Below are 19290 nucleotides of genomic sequence, written 5' to 3'. Positions count from 1 at the left end.
GCTGGTGGACCAAAGTGCACCGGTGGGTGGGTGGCTACCATCGACGGGCTGACGCGCCTGAACAGCATGTTCGGGGCCTGTGCAAGTTCATTAAGCACGGAGCTTGCGTCCTTCACAGATTGACCGGTCGACAACACGTGTAAACGGCGATGATAAGGTCAGTATAATACTGGCCTCAACGCGAGCACCCGCCCGCTTGCACGCTACATGACGCTGACGCCTCACTTTCATCTCCCACGTTCAACAGATCCCCGCCGCCCATCACCCTCGCCGGTCGACTACGTCGAGGACTTCGGCCTCGTCGCACGACTGCTTGCTGAACAGTTCGAGAGCGACGTGGCTGGCGCGCCGCTCCCGTCCGGGCGTGGTCTGGAGGACGTGAAGTTCCAACGCACCCCCGGACCACACCCAGCCAGCCGCGTCTCGGCGGCGATACGTGACGAAGATCATGAGCTTGCTTCACTATACGCGTTCGATATCGAACTTCAGCGGTGCTCTGTGCTTATAGACCCACATTGCGGAAACCCTACGAGTCTGATTAGTGCGCTACTATCTGTCAATGATCCGATGAAGTTACCTCGATGGTAAGTCGTCATTCCTATCGTGCACGATTTTTCTCCTTAACCTCGACACAGGTTCGCGCGGCGTTCACGACAAGTACCGGGCTTGCTCGCACCTACGGCCGCTCGAATCACTCGTAGATGTTCAAGCGTCAAACATAAACTCCGCTCCGTGCCGTACATCTGGTGCGTCTTGGTGTCCCACTTCAACAGAGTTGAGTCATGTGCTCATTCTTTTGATAGCAAAACCAAACACGATTGCATCGTCTGCCAAACCATCATCCACGACAACGAAATCCATCTACGGTGTGGGCACCACTACCACGTAGATGCCTGCTCCACCTCGTCGAGTCTTCAACCCATGACGAGTCCTGTTCCCCCGAGCTGTTGTCAACAGCCGATCCGCGAGAGGCTATTCAAGCGTTATATGTCGCCTGCCCTTGCGAGCACGTATCGCGAGAAGTGTGCAGAGTTCTCCACCGTTCGCCGGGTCTACTGCTCAATCCTGCTTGCAGCCGCTTCCTGGGCCCTCGGACGGACTCGCTGGACTCCATTAATTACTACTGTGCCGTTTGCTCCACGCGTACGTGCAGCAGCTGCAGGTCCGCCGTCGCCCTGCCACCGCCGGCCAGCGGCACGTCTGCAAGGCCGATCGCTCCCAACGCGAGGTGCTCGACCTCGCTCGCAAAGGGGATGGACACGGTGTCCCGCATGCGACCAGATGATCGAACTGCACAGCGGATGCTATCATATGACGTGCGTCTGCGCCATGCAGTTCTGCTACGTCTGCGGGAGCCCGTGGAAGACATGTGTCTGCCCGCAGTGGGAACAAGTAGAGCTCGGCACCCTGGATGCTCAGCCAATCTTTGCTCCGCCCATCGACGCCACTCGCCCGCCTACGCCACCACCGAAGCCCACACGTCCAGAAAGCGACCTTAAGTGGCGCGAAGTGATTCGCGGTCGTTATACCCGCTCCAGCACCAGACGCATGGCGTAGTGGTGTCCCAGGACCATCCCCGATCGAGCACTCAGGGTCTCTCTGGCAGCCTGCGTCCCGAGGTCGCCACCCCAAAGGCGCAAGGCATCCGGAGCTCCGCCTATGGAACGTATCGCGGCGTTCCTAGCGGAGAATGGCCTGAGGAAGACATGGACGCGTCGTCATTCGGCTTGCATGGTTTGATTGCCGTATTCTCGAAGGTGGTCGGCTGGCGCAGCGTCGTCGAGGAATCTCCATACCTCGGCCACCTTGTGTATAGTGATTGATGCTATCAGATCCACCTCCTGTCTGAACAGTCTATGTACTAGTGACGCAACGGTGTGCATTCCTTTTCAAAAGTATTACATAGCGTAGGGCTTCTCGAATTGCACGTATTTGTACCCGCTCATCGCTTCGAAGATGCGTCGGCATATCCTTGTATTTAGGCTGTTGGGTCTGGGTCGTATCGCAGCTGCCACGCCCTGAAGAAGCTTTCTGGCTGGGGTGCCATTAAGTCGGCCCTAGGGAGCGATGCGGGTCACGGTGCCTCTTGCCAAAGCTTTACTGTTCCGAAGGTCAGCCGGGTGACCAGAGGCCCTCAACGGGTTATACATATGGGGTAAGTAAGTTGGGGCTACGCCATTCGTGCCCTCAAGGACTGAAATGGTATCTCGGTACAGATGTTCGCAAGATGACGGTCTGACGCTGAACTACCAGCGAACGCCTACGAGAAGCCTCGGCCTTTCTGTATACGTCGACTTCGCCACTTTATCCAGGCTCCTCCCCATCCGCCTTCGGGGGGTAGAGGGACAAAATTTCGAGACCGCAAAGTGTGCTTTGTGTCCCTATCCCCACCCAGGACTTAGGATCGAGAATGAGCATTGTATTTGTGTACTCGGAATCATCCCCTCCACCCCCCGAAGGCGGATGGGGAGGATCCTGCACTTCATCGCCTATGCAGCTTTGTCCAAAACATGAAGACCGTCACCTGTCCGACGCAATCGGTAAGTACTGTTGTACCTAGTACCAAGAGCCTCGGATCAATGGGGGAGGCTTCCCTACCGGCGGGATCGTTCGATACAGAGATTGAGGTCACATTTGGGATCTTGGTGGCCATCATTCACCACATCTTGTGGATCTCTCCAATGAGGCGGCCTGGTGGGGTGTGTATCCATTCCCGGTCATTCGAACCGGCGTTTCGAGGCGACCCATTGGAGTAAATCCGCGGTGCAGCCGCGGTGTGGGCAGAGAATCAGTTGCACGGGGGCTTCGTGTACAGTCAGCAGGTTGACATGCGAGATTAACTTGCTTCAAGTCAATTGACAAAGTTTTCTTCTGCTTCCCAGTGATCCAGTCCATCGCGGCAGTCGAGCTACTGGCATCGGTGGCAATTGCTGCCTGGACCATCGGTCCGAGCGCTACTTGATGCGACACAGACGATCAAGGGGAGGCACCGAGCCACATGCATAGCGTGTATGTTTTGTGCCATAACTTATCATGGAACTGCTTGCTCGCGAAGCACTTGAAGAGGGTCCTTTAGTAGATCATAGTGATGTCGACCGTCTTTCGGTCTGCATTCCTGAATGTGGCTAGTGTATGTGTTAAGACTTGGGCCCCGCGTTCACCGTCAGCAGAGGCAGCGTCGTTATGTTTCGGTGATAAATCATACCTTGAACTCTTTCAATGTTACAAGGAGAGATCGATTGGCCACGGCGTCTAGTGGGCTAAGAACGGAAGGCGAGGAGGAGGAGGAGGGGCTTCCATTAGTCCTCACGTCGTACCTCGGTCGAGCAGTGCCCAAACGGGCAGTACTTTCGACTGATCCGTGGCTCACCTCCCGTACAAGGCGAGCCCATCGCGAACACACGTAAACCGAAGCGACCACGGCGGATATTGCACCCCATGAAGTTCTTCACCTGGAGGACCGAGGGGTACGGTACCGTGAAGAGCGACTGGATGACCGATCTAGCGCGATCTACAGCGCCCGCCGTGATTATCCCAGGTCTACGTCCGTCGCGGTATCTTGGCTCGCGGGAGTGCTATAGCCTGAGGCTCGAGTTCGCAGAAGGGCTGATCTGTAAGGTGAGCGGAATGGAAGGTCTCGATTCTTATTTCTCACAAGACGCCAGCGATACCAATAGTACACAGAACATGTGATTCACTGAGGCCGATTACAACGGTGTTCCCATGCGCTCCCAGGCTGGCTGGCTCTGCATGCAAACCTCGGCATGCACTGTCTACCGAGGCCTATCGCATCGTAGTGACGGACACCCCTCGTTTCTCAGTGTGGCTCTGCTGATGTGGAGGCCTCGCGCGCTGCTCAACATGAACTGCCAGTGTCTGTGCATGTCACGGTCTTGTGGCAATGAGACGCCGTGCCGCAATGGGCGACAGTCGAGTTGTGGAGGCCGCATGAAGTTATTATCAACGAAGTTCGTCGAGAAGACGTGCTTTCTACGTATACACACTATCTACTACAACCAACGAGCAAGTCCCGGACTTTGACCAAAACAGGCCATTACTATACGAAGTCCCACCGCGGCGATGAGTACAATCTAGCTATGGTGGCGCTAGATGGAGGCCATCCGGAAGCGAGCGTGACGCTTCCTCGATGCCTATTGGTGCAATGTGCGGAGGACTACGATGCATGGCGGCAAGCCTCTCGGACATGACGACACAAGGAGTCGCCTCTGGAGAACGTCTTGTCGCAATAGGGACAGGCGAGCGCGGTGCTCCCCAGGTGGACGCCGCGATGTGCTTGCCGACGTTGTCGTAGTACATCTCCATACCACAAGGGGCACCTCCGCTGGTCCATTGACAGACGACGCGCGCACGCCCGTCCCAGTATGTCGATCTATGTGGGCCTCCTTCAGGTGGTGTGAAATGGCCGCGATGGGGAGCGTGTTCAGAGACGTCCCACAGAAGCCTCCCCAGCAGCACGGTGTCTGTGACGAGCTCCGCGGAGTGCGAGATGAGGATGGTCGAGGTTCTGGCGTATGTCCGGACCGATGACTGTCAGCTGGGCTTCTTCGTGAGACTGGGGTTGTGGGTTGAGTTGGCGAAGGTCGACGTTGTCCCGAGACGGCTGGCTGTCTGGAGCTGTGAAGGCTACTCGTCTGGGAATTCGAGTACGACCCTTGCTGTGGGGCACCTGGGTACGTTCTCTGCCTATATAGAATTTGAGACCCAGCTGAATCGCACAAGACAGCGCGAGAAACATACTGCAGACCGATAGCACCACCAGAAGACGAGTTCATCATGGTTGTATCCCATTGCGCAGGGTGCGAGGGACCAATCGCAATCTCTCTAGAGCAGTACATGGTCAGTTGTCGCTCGCGGACAAAGTTATCCTTGCTCACGTAGGGTATTGCGCAGGAATTGTACTATGCACTGCGGGCATGCTGGTTACCCCATGGTAGGCCATGTTAGTACTCGGTCTGTCCGGCGCAGGTCAAGACTTGCTCGAGGAGAATGATGTGCACGTCTCAGATACTCACGACTGCATTAGGTGACCTGGAGCAAATGTTTGACCGTATACTTGAAGTTCGTCTTGATGCGCCGCGGGATAACTGCCAGTAGGTAATTGCCACTGATGCGCTGGCACCGATGCAGACGGGGCTAGCTGCGTCTGCTGGTCGTTGCCATAAGGTAGGTAGCCTTGGCCTTGCGTCCATGTCGATGCTGAAGTTGGGTTGACATACGGGCCTGCGCCTGAGATAGGCAGAGGGCCGGCGGTACTCGCGAATGGATCAATATGCGAACTAAATCCCACATGGGACAGGTCGTCGCTGGCAGCTGAGTCGGTACGCAATGAAGTAGGCCACTCAGAGAGAATACGAACCTAGTATAGACTGTACCGCTATATGACGGCAGAGATGGATAGTCAGAGCCGGGGTTCTGGAGGTCGTGGTCGAATGGAGGCGTGTGGTTGGGGAGCATGTTGGATATGAGGATACTGTAAAGCGACATGGCGGTGAAGTGCGTGAGGGGATGAGTTAAGTACGCTTCCAGGACGGGTATTTCTACCATTCAGCCCCGCCGGATTTGATTCGACTCCGGAAGTAGTTGTGAGGTGATTGCTGGAGCAGAAGACCGAGGGCCTTTTCGGACAATTCTCGCGACGCCCTGCATCGAAGACGTCCATATCATCCTCGGACAACGGATCCCATAAAAGGATGCTTCCCGAGGCAGGCTGGACTTTGAATGACGTGGAGGGGTTTTGATTATCATGGAATGGCAGGATCTACCGTGCAGGAAGCACGACTAGGTTCAGCTTGAATTCATCCGTACTCGGTGCTGGGGTATAGTCAGGTGACGCATGGACGAGGAGTGACAGGATTAGGAACGTGGGCCTGACGGCCAGCCTGTTGATGTACAGACCAAAATGACAATTCGATGAAGCTTCACGGGTTACGTCTCCGATTCTATATCTTCCCCGGCAAATTGGCCGCCCATACGGACACAGAAAGGAAAGCATATCCGCTCCGTGCCATTTCGAGCGAGCATCAGCGACATGATTGCCGGCTAAGTCGCATCAAGCATGTTGCAGTAAAAATGAGCAGCAAGGCAGACCGGCGGCACTTAGCAATGCGGTCGCCGTTACTCAGATCGTAACGGGTAGCCTTGTACATCTTATTGGTTATGCATAGGCACGCCTTCCTGACGTTGGGTCTAGAAAATGTCGAGGCCAGGAAACCACTGGAACATGCATCCCGCGACGGCCTAATGGACATGAGGTCAGCTGGAATTTGCAGAATCATCATCTTAATGCCAATAGGGCTCGGTGAATGTTTGTAAACGTGATGTTTGTATGAAATGAGAAAAGAACACTGTTGTACGTACCTTTCGGGAGCTTGATTACCCAACTAGTCCAGTCCCGAGAGCCGCGCGGGCAGCACACCAGACCTTTCTCCCACACGTTCTGCGTCTATCGAATCTATTGCGCAAATGACCGTCGTCCTGTTGGCCATGTCGCCGTTAGGAAACTGGCGGCACCTGATTTTTCACGGTTGGACATGCATCCTTTGCGCCGGCCCCACTTCGGTGAGAAACCAGAACTTGATGCTAGCTCCACAGTCGAGGAAGATGGCCGACCAGGCGTTTCTGTCGTCAGTGATTAGGTCCTGGATCCACTGAGACACTATCCCACAGGGGCAACGCTACCACCTCGCAGGCTCCGCCGCCGGGACACATGGTAGCTAGACTAACTGTGCATTGATCAGCAAGGCAGTTTTACGTGATATGTGGCGCTCAGATACGCACCATGGACTTCTGAAATTTGCTCAAGGCGACACTGGGACATACGATTTGCAGATTGTACCCATGTAGGTCTTCTTGCTAGTCTGACATATGACTTTGAGCGATGAATTATGATGCCGCTCCATCACAGACACTCATGAATGGAACATGATGCTCAGCCAGACAGCCAGATACTAGGTGTATCGACAGGGTTGCCCTGGTGAGGTCAGCTGCACAAATCAGGTCAGAGCGTTGATGCGCCCCATAAGCAGATGTCTCCAACGGACATTCAACATTGGGGCACAGGTGTATGACACGAGTGTCCATGTGCATACACCGAAAGGTCGATCAACGCGGACTGTGGACCATTCAGTTCATGATCGCACAGATCGACCCTTTCGATCAAACGGACGAAGTCTGTAAAATTGATCATCCTGTCCGCACAAAAACATACTAAGAAACAGCGGATACTTGCCACTAGCGAACTGAGGCGCCCCATGAGCGAGGCGCCTTCATGGAAAATTTGCGACATGACGAGCGCGCCGAACCTTCACCAAGAAATACGCGTGCTTTGTTTAACACAGCAACGCTCCTCAAGAATGCCCGAGCGCCACTGCCTTCAGGCGGCGCTGTATAGCACAAGATAGGCAACTTCGAGACAAGCGAGCTGCCGCAAATGACCATGGAAGCAAGAAAATTGTGGTATGCACTTGCATGACGCTGCGCGTGGTGACGGCACCGAACAACGAGCGCGTCGCCCTTTAACACCGCTCTTCGCAACAGCTTGAACGCACCTGCAGCGACGATTTTAGAGTCGCGAATCAAATGCGCCAACGACTCAGCCGTGTGGTGGCGTCAAGTCAATCACACAGGATTCGGATGCAGTAGCTTCGGCGCCAATTGCAAGTCGCGTACACTTGCACGACTCGCAGAAGGGGACCTATACATGCGCTGACAACGTTTTTAGAGGAAATCACTCGAGGTAATCAGACCGACTGCGTATGGACCACATAGCCTCGGCGTGAGGTGGCGAAGACGGATCTTGACGTACGCGACTGGCCACGCGTAGGAAACGTGGATGTCTTCGGCTTCATTTAACAAGAGCGCAAGATTTTCCGAGGAAGGAACACAGGACAAGGGTTCCCGAGAGAAGAGGCAGAGTGAAAGAAGAGTAGCCATGGCCAGCAGGATGAGTTACTTTCAAGACACTAGTACTGGTGAGCATATATTGAACCAAGTTCGCTGCCGGGCCTGTGGCTTCAGATCGGGAGATCCAGCCACGCTCGTTCCACGTGGCTTCCGACCACCACAACTGCGACGCAGCAACGAGGGTGAGATGTTTATATGATAGCAGTCTAGTAGAGCCCATTGATCACCCGCTGACTCGGATGCTGTGCTTTCGTTTGTTTAATGTCTAGGTCAGCTCTCATCTCACCTTCAATTCGTCCTAGTCCCAAAGCCAGTCATCCTCCACGCGTTCCATGGCCAAGCTGTGTCATAATTTCTCAAGAGTGTGGAAGAGTACTATGACCGTCACCATATAAGCTTCGAACTCGAAGGCCTGCTGGCACACTCTTCACATCTGACATCCACCTCTCTGCGGTCTCAGTCTAGTCTATCTTGGTTGCCAAGCTTTTCGCTGCCAGTTCTCGATGTATAACAGTATGTACGATTATGCTCTCTATCTATCTTTGCGCTTACGACTTTCGCCACAGACCCCACGAATTCCATTGATCCATGGACCTTTGGAGACTCATCTACATCAAGCATGTTTGACAACCAACATCCTCCCCGCCTCTCAGAATACTCTGCGGCGACTAATATCGGCCCGTCACGCACTAGTACTGCTACTGCGGGACGCGACATGCCTAACTCGGACGTTAATCCTACTGAGGAGCTTCCGTATCTGGCGATATGCGAGTGGGGTACTTGCAGCATCCTGCTCGACGACACATCTCCCTCGGGAATGATGCGCCACCTGCGAGAGTGGCACCTCAGTGATCCCTGTAGACCGTTCAACAAGCGGCGCAGGGGTTACTGCCAATGGGCTGGCGGTTGTGGCAAAGAGATGGCCCATGCTAGCTTTGGGAAGCACGTCTCATACGTGCACCTACGCCACAGCATACGGTGTCCTCACTGCCATAGAGACATTGGCAGGCAGGGGCTTTTGCCTCTCCACGTCGAACGATACTGCCGACGTGCGCCGAGGCAGGAGGAAACTAGCTAGCGAGATATGGTAAGCATGACATACTTCGTATGAACTTGGTCTGAACGTCGAAATCACAGTTGCGCCGCAGTCAATCAAACAAGAGTTTACCAAGTTGTGTATGATACTTCTACAGTCGCTGGCGACTTTATTGGGGGCGCTCGTGTACGCTACATGCCGTGATAGAGCCAATCGTTATTTATCAAAGACGACTAGTGCGGCAACACGTTGCTCAGGCAGACGAAGGGGAACTTACCAATACGCAGAGGTCTTCATTGACGTACTCATAGTGCTGAGCACTGTATATGATGTGACGAATCGATATTCGATACAAGTGTACACAATACAAAGAAGAGTCAATGGTGTTGTACAGAAGACTGGGCGAGCTTGCCAAGCGTTAAGCTGGGGTATCTGCATCCGTAGCAAGTCTGATAGGCAGTCATGCCCCCGGGCAATTCTCCAACAGGTGTCGGCTGAGGGTATCCGTCCTCGCGAACTGACGGCCGCAAATCGTGCAGGGGCGCGCCGTGCTGTGCAGGTGAACGCTCGCGATGTGCTTGCCCAAGCTCTCGTAATTCATCTCGCCACCGCCACAGTTGTCACACCAGCGGCATACCCCGCGTTTCTTGTTCTCCCAGACGTTCAGAGGGCTGTTGAAGTGGAACGCCTTAAGATGGCGCATAACGCCGGACGGCGTCAAGTCGTCGAGCGTGATGCCGCATATCCCGCCGTCCCATGTACAGCGAACATGTGCCACGCTGTACCGAGGACAGAGATTGAGCGAGCCTGTCTTACGAGTACAGAGATGGGGAGGGATCATCTTACCCAGTGTCTGCATGCTGTCTGTTGTTCGGGAACATCGGCAGGACGGAACGGGGCGGAGATGAGACAAAGGCTACGGTATGAGAGTCAGTCTCAGTCGCTCAAGGGGACAATGGAAGGCACTCACGCTCAGGTCGGAGCAGGACACAAGGGCAAGAATGCTCAACAGGTGCTGATGAGTCTTCGGAAACCAACACCTTGTCGCTTTATACGCGGCTCGTCGGTCTGAGCGGCATGTAACTGGCGCATCAATCCAAGCCGTCTCCGGCAAGGGTTACCCACACATCCGTGACGTTCATCGCCGAAGACAATCTGAATGGTCAGCAGACAGAGGAGAACAATACCTGAATCACTCACCGACCGATGCAGTGCTCCCATGAGGCATTGTCTCCACGTTCGTAGTCATCCCGGATCTCACGAATTGGAGCTGCGGGCCACAACTCTACTCGCTCGTAGACAGGGCATGGGCGTCCCACACTCTAAAGATGAGCGCTCCGATGAAGACAGCCTTGGGATGGATCGATTGCGGATGCTTGTGAATGCTCGTCATCCAGTATGACGATCGTCGCACACCAGATGCAGGAATGCAACGCGAAAAGTTCACTGCGAATACCGCCGGATTGCATGCGAGTGATGGTGGATTTACTTATCAGTAATGGCATCCGGATCTATGCCTACCAGGTACTCCACCGTCGTAGTTTGTCTCCGAGTACGCGGACGCGTGAGCCCCGCGACCACACAATGCACACCGGCATTGACGGTCCCGCTCTACCGCCATACCTCCCATCTAATAACAAACTCTATCGATTCACCGTTATGCGGCGACTATGATGCCGGCATATGCATTCCGAGGAACGAACACGGATTCTTTGGACAGCCATATCAAAAGAGTTTGCCGGCACTTGCTTGCACCTTCGCTCCACCGACATGGATACTCGAAAACGTGCGGCTTGCCCAGGAACCGATCGATAAACCTCTGCAACGGGACTGATACAGATGCAGTCTTGTCTGTTGATCAGTTTCGACGGATCAAAGGAAAGAAACAGTGGGTAACCCGTGGCCTTGGTCTCCCGACGACTTACACGCGTATAGCGCGTGCGGGTCAGCCGTCATACGCAGATCAGGACGGCGTCGTGCGATCGTAGGCACCCATCCTCAGATTGCTGTACGATTGCTGACCCGTCGCTCGCTCGTACACATGCACAAGCGCTGATAGATGTGCATGGCAGCCGTATGGCTGGTTGATCAAGCTAGAAGTGAGGGGCAGATGAAACCATGCGAGCGGCATGCTAGCACTTGTGGAGGGACAGACCACCAGGGGTCTCCCAAAGTATGACGTCCCGGGCCCCAGTGTGGGATCCCGAGCTTGCCTTCCCCGCCGGCAGAGTAGACGCGACATTGGACGTTATCTTGGATGCATATTGAAGACCGGGCGACACGAGGGTACCGAGGTAAACACGGCCCCTCCTGGGAACAGTGCGGGAGCAAATATCAAGAGGACCGAAGCTCCGACACTAAACCTTTTAGGTGTAAACGTCAGAATGCCAGTCTGCTTGAAGCCTGTCTCCGCCATGGCATTCTGATGATGATCGATGAGCCTGAGCATGGAAATAGCATCCCTTCGACCGACACTGCTGTACCTGATGGGCCGGCGCATGTCATGCCATGATTTAATGTTCGGATGTATATGTCCTACGGGTGACACAGAGGTGTCATATAGCCATTCATTAGGAAGGTCCCGAAGACATGAGGTACGTACTCATTACTCAGTTTTCAGAGAACATGGTCAAATGCTTCGGGCCAATGTTAACTTGAACGGAGAAGCGGACAGCTGGCCTAATATGTCCAAGGCAGAGGAACTCACCCAACGGCAGTGTGAATCCTGGCTGTTAGCAAGCGGCATTTCCAGTGGTACAGACGCTAGACAGGGGATTTACAACAAGTCGAGGATATACAAAGAGGGAGAACTCGGTCGACCGTGAGGAGGAGGAGGAGGAGGATCCCGTGAGAAGCACAGTATTAGCATTCCGATGAATCGGGTCTGACCGGAGGACGCGCTACACCGCCAAAATTTCGACGGGTGGTGGCGAGGTAGTCACCGGCTTGGGGATACTACCTCAAGGCTATGTGTCGCCGGCATCGCCACCATGTGGACGCCAGACTTCATCGGGGATGGCTCCGGACCGGACCCAGTCGATGTGGTCACCATATATTACGGCCTGGTGTCGCCTACGTTGTAACCCATGTACGATACATGTAGTCAGAGTCCTTTCCCTTACCTGCATTGCCAGATGGTCACTGCCTGGCAATTTTGCTGATCCCCATGCAGCGAGTTCGCCGACTGTCACCTGTATTATTATATACAATATAGCAATTCATACAGCAGGCATACACACGACTGTTATGGTGGTGTACACGAAACCAGCAACCTCCTGACTGGCTTGCTTGCCACGAGCACGTCAGATAGGTTTCCATATTATTTGTTTCAGTGCTCCCTCGTAGCAATGGCCTGGTACAATAGGTGCCATTGTATCAGGATCTATTATGAATACCATGCGCAATTGGCTAATACATCGACGGCGACAGAACATGAAGCTATCCGCCCTCCGACTCGGAGTCAGGCCGGAGCACTATCTATGACAGCAGCACTCGCATTGCTGATAGCATGCGAGCGACCTTCTAAGATATCGTCGACCTCCTGCTGCAGTTCATCCACCTCATCCTCAAGGTCGTCAACCTCATGATCGTCCTGTCCATGCTTCTTGCGATCCTTGTCGAGAACGTGGCGCAAGCCCCTGAAGAGATACATGAGGTGTGAGGCGTGAACAGTGGTGAGCAATGAGACTCAAGTACGCACTTGATCCACTTGCGTTCATTGCCAGCGGCCTTTTTGCGCAGCGCCGCGAGCTCATCATCGATTCGGTCCCAGAAATGCGGACCACGATTCTCACGGACCATGTACACCGCACGCTAGTAGAGATGAAATGAGATCACCGAGCTATCAGCCATGATTTGAGTACTTACCATGAGAGCAACACGGGCACATAGCGGAACGCTGGCCTCGCACTTAGTATTCTTGATCAATACCATCGTGAGCTTATAGATGGTCTGGTGGTTTGAGGGGGTAATGCCTATGGTGCTCAAACGAAGCTGGCAGGCGGGACAGTCAGTTACCGCTTTTGCACATTTGTCAGCAGTGAACGTACCAATTTCTTGAATGCAGCTCGAATCGCGGTGAAGGCGTCCGACACCGCCTTAACGATCTTCTTCCAGTTAGCAGCATTACGCTCAATCCCAGTCGGTATGTCGAACCGCAAAATGCGTATGATATCCTGACCGTATTCATTGTGAGACGGTAGATCGTAAGACACGACTCACTTACCAACACATGGTTAACAGGGGTTTGACCTTTATACGCACTGATCTTGCTCGAGAGCATGACGGCGACAGCATAGTGGCTGATGTTGGTCTGCAGCTCCTTCGATGGCGACCAAGGAGGCATCGACATCATGATGCTGTCGAGTTTCTTCTCGAGTTGTAGTCCCTGCGAGTAGAGCTTGACTTGACGCGTGCCCGGGTCGCTCTAAGTGACGTACTGTCAGCTCGTCTTTGGTATCAGAGGAGGATATAATAAGGATTACCAATGCGAACGACTCCAGCTCAGCCTGCTGCTCGCCTCGGAGCCCCTTGCGTTGGCCGTACCTCTTGGCATAAGCCAATTGATTGCCAGAGCTAGTCGTGACAGCTGCTACAGTGGCCTCCACAGTGGCCGCGTTCGCTGACAGTACCGTGGCAGCAGGCTCCGAGCTTGAAGTCAGACCTGGTTCATCCTGAGGACGATCCACGCCCTCGTCATCGAGGCCAGCTTGCATACGTTGTCGTTTGTTGGCGCGACGTGGTGTTGTCGGAGGCGTGTCCTCTTCCATGGCAGCCCTTGCGGAGTCGAACACGTCAGCATGGCCGTCTGCAGGAGAAGAATGGCGTGTCGAAGTCATGGCTCAGTCAGGCAGTGAAGGAGACGATTGAAGATGAAGTTGGTGAGCAAAATGGAGAGAGAACTTGGGCGGATTTATGTTCGGGCGCACCTCACTGTTGATATATCCACTTCGGTAGTCTCGGGTTTAATTCGTCTTCAAGCAATTCAAATTGGCTTGCCACGCCCGACGAACAATGGCTGAAACGCAAGCTCGAGGTGACAGGTGAAGCTGTCAGCGAAGGTTGCTAAGCAACTGAAACTGAAAGAACCACGGTCACTTCACTTCACGACACACTGCAGACCGTCGTAGCGGACATTCTCCAGGCGCAGAGTCCACTATGCCTTCAGCCCGCAAGGCGGTCGCAGGCTGTAAGCATCTATTGACCGATCAATTGACTGTTTGGACTCACATTGAATTGGAGGTTTCACTGAATCGGAGGATGGCAAGAAGATACATTGCCGGGTATGTCTGGCACATGATCCTCTCCAACGCAACGCATGGATGAAACGCGAGTCTCAGAAGACGCACCTTAATTCTCTGGGTCACCGACGTGCTTGTGAAGCGGAGGATGCGGGGCGTATACAACAAAAGATGTCTGCTGCTCGGGCAGCCGCGGGGACAGCTGAAACGGTGACACTGCGTTCAGTCGATGTTTCCCAGTCTGGGCCCAGCACATATCAGGCTTCGTTACACCGTACCGCGGCAGAGGCTGCAATGTGGGATGGTTTTGAGAGGAACGGTGCTGACTTCGGAATCGATGACTTGGCGCAAGACACGGACACTGCAGCCACAGCCACGCGCGAGAGGCTTGAACGCGAGGCCGAGACATTCGGCCTATGGAATCCACGGCTTGCAGCTGCAGAGACCGGGTTTGGAGAGACGGAAAACGATGAGATGCTTAGAGAGTTGTTGGGCGACGATCCAGAAGGCGATGATATATTGGCTGAGTTGTTGAAAAACGCCGGTAAGCCTGGGCACCCTCGAGTTGGTGTTCACACTTTAACTCGGGCGTATAGCACTGTTGCATGACGAACCTGAGATAAATGGCCATCCTTTGGATCAGCCCGAAAACGCGGAGAACTCATCAACTCGTTGTTGGCTTCCATATGAATCAAAAGTGGTGAGTATTCCGTCAGGAGAGTCATACATACTGTACTCACATTTCTTCTTTGTTCTTGTCCGACCTTGCAGATGTTTCTCTTGGACTTGATTGATAATCTTCCCCGCCTACGGATATCAAGCTCATTGATGCGTGTCCTATTGTGGGTTCTGAAGGAGATGGGAGTGCGCGATGTACCATCCTTGGATCGGCTGCGAAAGGTGCAGAAACGGCTTCGAGGCTCGAGCGGTGTCGCGTCGCTTGATTGTGTCTCAGTTCGTGGCAATCGGTTCACAATCAACGACCCTGTCGAATTGGTCGCAAAGGTGAGGTCTATTTGTACTGAGAAATGTTGTCTGAGCACGAGTTGAATTGCTACTATAGGACTATGCAAATCCACTCACCGTTCCGCACCTTGAGCGCTACATTGTCGACCCATGCGGGAAGATCAGTGAAGTCTTTCATGCCCAGAAATGGCATCACGACGTACCATCGCACATCCTGAGTCCTATGTACAATGACCGGCAGCGAAATCAACACTTCTATGTCAACGAGTTGGCTTGTATGCAAGATGGGACCTTCGTTATACCCGTTCGGTGGGTGATGCGAAGCGCAGGCGATCTCCGAGCTGACGCGTATCGCGTGAGCATATCCTTTGTGAGTCGATAACTGAATGTGTCGTACATACCTGTTGATTCAAGTTGGTCATATTGTGTGATTGGACGACTAGGATGGGATTGCATCTGTGCATGATCAAGATTCAACAGAGTCCATCAAAGCATGCGACCTGGCAGAGAATTACCTTTCGCTCGAGGAGAGTCAAAAATTACCCTCGCGCTGGAGCAGTACGTGATTCAAGTATGACCGGAGATCTTGATGACGACTCCGCCTCTTCCAATAGACTCTGTTGATGCCGAATACCCAGCAAAGATGCCAAACCCTCTTCGTGATATTGCCAAGGGACGCCCGCTCTACACCAGCTTCATCGACTATTTCAGCGACGATGTCTCAGGAAATCGCTCAAAATCCTGGAACAAGCACTGGAATGCGTACATGACTCATCGGAACCTTCCGCGCCGTCTACTTCAACAAGAGTTCCATACTCATTTTGTGTCGACCTCGCAGCATGCAAGCATCGCGGAACAGTTCTTCGAAGCTAAGAAGCGATTAGAGTGAGTCATTGTTGCAGTTACCAGCTCACCGGGTGCATCCCAAGTCCATGTCACTGATGCAAGAATCAGATCGACGCACACCAACCCCGTCATTGTCTTTGATGCCACAACGCAAGAGGAGGCTGCCCTTCGCATCTACGCAAATGCAGAGGCGTCAGACAATCCCGTGTCCAGTGAGGTCGCGTCGCACATAGGCGGGCAGGGGAATCTTCTCTGTCGGAAGTGTGATGCTGGCGGGACTGACAGAGAAAAGGAAAGTAATGATGGATTCGAAAAGCTTTTCTCCGTGCGTCATTTATCTCGGTTTTGCTGGGAATACGCTTTGTGTCAGAGGTTGATTCGCATGATGTGCTATAGCCCGGCAACTTACGGAACAAGGATGCGATCATAGAGCAACTCATACACCAGATATTTGAGGCCTGTTCTGGAGTCGCAAAACGTGTTCAGACATCGCAGACGGAGACTGGAGTCAAGGACACTTACACGCAATACTTCATTGAGAAGATCATTGACGAAGCCCGCACCCTTCGGGATATGCAACCTGAGATGACTCTCGATGAAGTCCAGCAGTTCCTATGGGCGAAGCATGAGCCGAACATGAAGGAGATGCTCAGTCCGTTTCTCACCCTGGAAGGTCGGTCTGATAGAGTTCACGTCATGTGCACTTCAAAGTCACTGACTGCGAGGTCGTAGGTTTCGACCCGTCGCAGGATACCCCTATCGAGCTTCTACACACAATCCTGCTTGGTCTAGTCAAATACGCCTGGCATCCGACGCACACGAAGTGGAACACCAAACAGAAACAGACATATGCTTTACGCCTCCAGGCAACAAACCGGGATGGTTTGTCCGTCCACCCTATTCGCGCTAACTATGTCATGCAGTACGCAAACTCCTTGATTGGTCGCCAGCTGAAGACAATCATCCAGACCGCTGTCTTCCATGTCCATGACCTCGTAGATCCAACAGAATTTCAGCTATGGAAGGTCGTCGGAGAACTCGCTGTGCTTTTGTGGTTTACGGAGATATCAGAGACGAACCTCGAGCAATATCTGGTATGTAATACTTCTCCGTATGTCGCATTTCTGCTGCTATGACTGATCAGTCTGTATCAGGCTGATGTGCAGGTTGCGATTGCCAACGTCCTCGACGTCTTTGCAGGAATGGACCCGAGCAAACTGTTAGAGAAGATCAAGTTACATCTACTCAATCACATTTGCAAGGATATCCGTCGATTTGGTCCTCTGCTGAACGAGATGACATCTGGAAAAGCTTCATTTGAGAATGACAACGAAATATTGACAATAATCAGCAATTCTAGGTAAAGATCTGCAATACCACCTGTTCTTCGTTTCCCAGATTAGCAGTTTTTCTCTTACCCCCTGCTCCTCCTGGGTGAATTAATGGCAATTACATTCAATATGAACCAATTCTGCGCACTCGCTGCGCATTATCTGACGTGTATTGTGCATTCTTTGTTTTGCTTTCTGGTTATGCAGTGTCATACGAGGATCATTACGGGATAGAATGCATAATTGTTATTAATTCTAGAACAGTGACAATGGCTCGGACGAAGTACTACAACATAGCTCGAATATGACTAGCACGTCCAATTGGCATTATGCGTCGTCTCGACTGTCCTGCTACTAGTATCACTGCCAGCCCTCTATTACTCGTCAGATATACCAGCCCAGTCAATCGGACTCAATCCCTGTTCCATTCTCGCCAGTGTGTCTGCATGTAGTGGACTATATCAGAGCAGACACAATCAGAAAATGTGACAGTAGCGGAAGGGAGAAAGTGTCACTTACCCCGGTGAACACTAGAGCATGCCACCACGTCGACGGCCTGCCCGTACTGGTGCCGAGCAGGGCGCCTGCAATGGGGTTCCGGATCAGGTTTGCAGCCGCCACGAACGTATATGCGAGCCCCATTTTCACGCTACGCACAGCGAGATCACCATCAGATCTTACGAAAGAGGGAGACGAGGACGTGGGGGCGCACCCGAGCTCTCCCATATTCCTACACAGCTGTATGAACAGAGTGGGGATCAGTGAGATATCTACATCACAAACGAAGAATTGTCAGCACACTGTTGAGTTTCTGAATTGTACATGCAGGAACACTCACACGCGCCCGACCCAACGCGAACCCGAATATCGACCTGATGGGGACGACACCCAGCCCATTTGTTGCGCCGAACATCGCGAAGATGAGCCCCGCACAGGCTACCATGGCGGGCACGAGCATGTTATACACGCCGAGCTTGTCCGCGAGAAAGGTCGGGAAGAACCGCCCGAGCGTGCTGCCTGCTCTCAGGATCGCGAGCTGGAGAATGTGTATCCGGAATGAGATGTGTAATCGTAGGAGAATTAACAACGTACGGAGTAGGTCGTGATATGCGAGTTGACCCCGTAGTCGACTGCGAATAGCTGGATGTAGAACACAACCTTATTGAGCGGTGACGGGACGTCTCCGAAGTCGATCAGCGTAAAGACGATGGCACCAGCGCGGTCGCAGCGAACGTCGCAAGCCTGTCCCTTGTACTTGGCGGATGAGCACGTACGCCGGTGGCCCGGTCTGGTAGTCGACGTGCTGGCCACCGTTGGTGACGAGCTTGCTGTTCGAGCAGGGCGGCCGTCTCGGGGAGCGTCATGCGGATGTCGAGCTCCGTGATGGCGATCTTGACGCCGAGCGCGGCGAACACCTGGAAGTTCTCCACGTGCGTGGTCGTCACCTCGCCGACGATGAAGTACGACTCCATGCCGATGCCGTCGATGGGCACTCCGTCGACCTGGAGCGACTTGACAAGGTTCTGCATCGTTGTGGCCTTCGCGCCTGGGCGTATGTATGGTTGGTGTTGGTCAGCAAGACGTTAGGGGAGTCTTACCGGTGGACTCAATGTTATAGTCGTTGATGTGCAGCTTGGCGTTCGGGTTGACTCCATGTCGCTCTGCTGGAAGTAGTCCGCGAACTTGTGCATGCATTAGTCGTACGGGAGGAGCTGTGTCTGCGGACCGTGCGCTGTAGAAGTCGTTGTACCACAGGCCAACAAGCACGAGGAGTTCTCCTCGAGCAACGCAGTCTTGAAGTGCTTGTCCACGCCACAGAGCAGCCCGAAGTTATGGTCGCACTTGATCGTGAGAGCACAGACGAGGCAATAGGGTGGGTGAGTATGTGTATGTACGTGCGATCATGCGGGTGCGTCTGCGTGTGTGCGCGGGCGGGCAGTTGAAGGCC

The 19290-nt window shown here is 53.5% G+C and overlaps 7 protein-coding genes across 7 annotated transcripts; 3 read left to right on the top strand and 4 right to left on the bottom strand.

The window, feature by feature from the left end:
- The first annotated feature begins 390 nt into the window (after positions 1–390).
- B0H18DRAFT_438041 (uncharacterized protein) lies at positions 391–1638 on the top strand. The gene is made up of 3 exons (XM_048038104.1): positions 391–584; positions 636–746; positions 804–1638. The coding sequence occupies exons 1-3, from the start codon at positions 568–570 to the stop codon at positions 1555–1557; spliced, it is 882 nt and encodes a 293-aa protein (XP_047892378.1). The 5' UTR covers positions 391–567; the 3' UTR covers positions 1558–1638.
- Positions 1639–3752: 2114 nt separating this feature from the next.
- On the bottom strand, positions 3753–5528 carry B0H18DRAFT_1211947 (uncharacterized protein). Its single transcript, XM_048036445.1, has 5 exons — positions 5378–5528; positions 5034–5324; positions 4896–4973; positions 4759–4842; positions 3753–4704 (listed from the first exon to the last, which is right to left on the bottom strand). Exons 1-5 carry the CDS (start codon positions 5503–5505, stop codon positions 4152–4154), a joined length of 1134 nt encoding a protein of 377 aa, XP_047892377.1. The 5' UTR covers positions 5506–5528; the 3' UTR covers positions 3753–4151.
- A 2559-nt stretch (positions 5529–8087) lies between these two features.
- Positions 8088–9291, top strand: B0H18DRAFT_1105090 (uncharacterized protein). Its single transcript, XM_048032636.1, has 3 exons — positions 8088–8436; positions 8490–9010; positions 9061–9291. The coding sequence occupies exons 1-2, from the start codon at positions 8427–8429 to the stop codon at positions 8999–9001; spliced, it is 522 nt and encodes a 173-aa protein (XP_047892376.1). The 5' UTR covers positions 8088–8426; the 3' UTR covers positions 9002–9010; positions 9061–9291.
- B0H18DRAFT_1012721 (uncharacterized protein) lies at positions 9292–10241 on the bottom strand. Its single transcript, XM_048029063.1, has 4 exons — positions 10160–10241; positions 9930–10114; positions 9806–9875; positions 9292–9738 (listed from the first exon to the last, which is right to left on the bottom strand). The coding sequence occupies exons 3-4, from the start codon at positions 9838–9840 to the stop codon at positions 9420–9422; spliced, it is 354 nt and encodes a 117-aa protein (XP_047892375.1). The 5' UTR covers positions 9841–9875; positions 9930–10114; positions 10160–10241; the 3' UTR covers positions 9292–9419.
- A 2178-nt stretch (positions 10242–12419) lies between these two features.
- On the bottom strand, positions 12420–13379 carry B0H18DRAFT_878163 (uncharacterized protein; the record flags this gene model as incomplete). Its single annotated transcript, XM_048040605.1, has 5 exons — positions 12420–12597; positions 12660–12772; positions 12827–12952; positions 13009–13134; positions 13185–13379. Coding segments are annotated over 5 exons (738 nt in total), but the record flags the coding sequence as incomplete, so codon positions are not given.
- Positions 13380–14493: 1114 nt separating this feature from the next.
- Positions 14494–17375, top strand: B0H18DRAFT_955580 (uncharacterized protein; the record flags this gene model as incomplete). Its single annotated transcript, XM_048042367.1, has 10 exons — positions 14494–14743; positions 14796–14899; positions 14971–15204; positions 15263–15535; positions 15609–15723; positions 15780–16050; positions 16120–16336; positions 16408–16684; positions 16744–17105; positions 17178–17375. The coding sequence occupies 10 exons, from the start codon at positions 14494–14496 to the stop codon at positions 17373–17375; spliced, it is 2301 nt and encodes a 766-aa protein (XP_047892373.1).
- A 379-nt stretch (positions 17376–17754) lies between these two features.
- B0H18DRAFT_955579 (glycoside hydrolase superfamily) lies at positions 17755–19037 on the bottom strand (the record flags this gene model as incomplete). Its single annotated transcript, XM_048042366.1, has 7 exons — positions 17755–17784; positions 17862–17991; positions 18055–18080; positions 18181–18378; positions 18435–18584; positions 18617–18888; positions 18941–19037. The coding sequence occupies 7 exons, from the start codon at positions 19035–19037 to the stop codon at positions 17755–17757; spliced, it is 903 nt and encodes a 300-aa protein (XP_047892372.1).
- Positions 19038–19290: the final 253 nt, after the last annotated feature.

This window comes from Fomitopsis serialis, assembly GCF_022376445.1.
Source record: "Fomitopsis serialis strain Sig1Antser10 chromosome Unknown B0H18scaffold_42, whole genome shotgun sequence".
Classification (NCBI taxonomy): domain Eukaryota; kingdom Fungi; phylum Basidiomycota; class Agaricomycetes; order Polyporales; family Fomitopsidaceae; genus Fomitopsis; species Fomitopsis serialis.
This window is presented reverse-complemented; position numbering and strand designations above follow the sequence as displayed.

What these genes read in the sequence shown, in the direction of transcription:
- B0H18DRAFT_1012721 (XM_048029063.1), bottom strand. Translation starts at nt 9,840, where the DNA reads ATGTTCCCGAACAACAGACAGCATGCAGACACTGG. An exon ending in AGACAGCATGCAGACACTGG is followed by an intron (nt 9,739 to 9,805) that starts GTAAGATGATCC and finishes TCCTCGGTACAG; the next exon opens with CGTGGCACATGTTCGCTGTA.
- B0H18DRAFT_1211947 (XM_048036445.1), bottom strand. Translation starts at nt 5,505, where the DNA reads ATGTCGCTTTACAGTATCCTCATATCCAACATGCTCCCCAACCACACG. An exon ending in AGCGGTACAGTCTATACTAG is followed by an intron (nt 5,325 to 5,377) that starts GTTCGTATTCTC and finishes CTCAGCTGCCAG; the next exon opens with CGACGACCTGTCCCATGTGG. An exon ending in GGTGGTGCTATCGGTCTGCA is followed by an intron (nt 4,705 to 4,758) that starts GTATGTTTCTCG and finishes AATTCTATATAG; the next exon opens with GCAGAGAACGTACCCAGGTG.
- B0H18DRAFT_438041 (XM_048038104.1), top strand. An exon ending in CGCTCCGTGCCGTACATCTG is followed by an intron (nt 747 to 803) that starts GTGCGTCTTGGT and finishes TTCTTTTGATAG; the next exon opens with CAAAACCAAACACGATTGCA.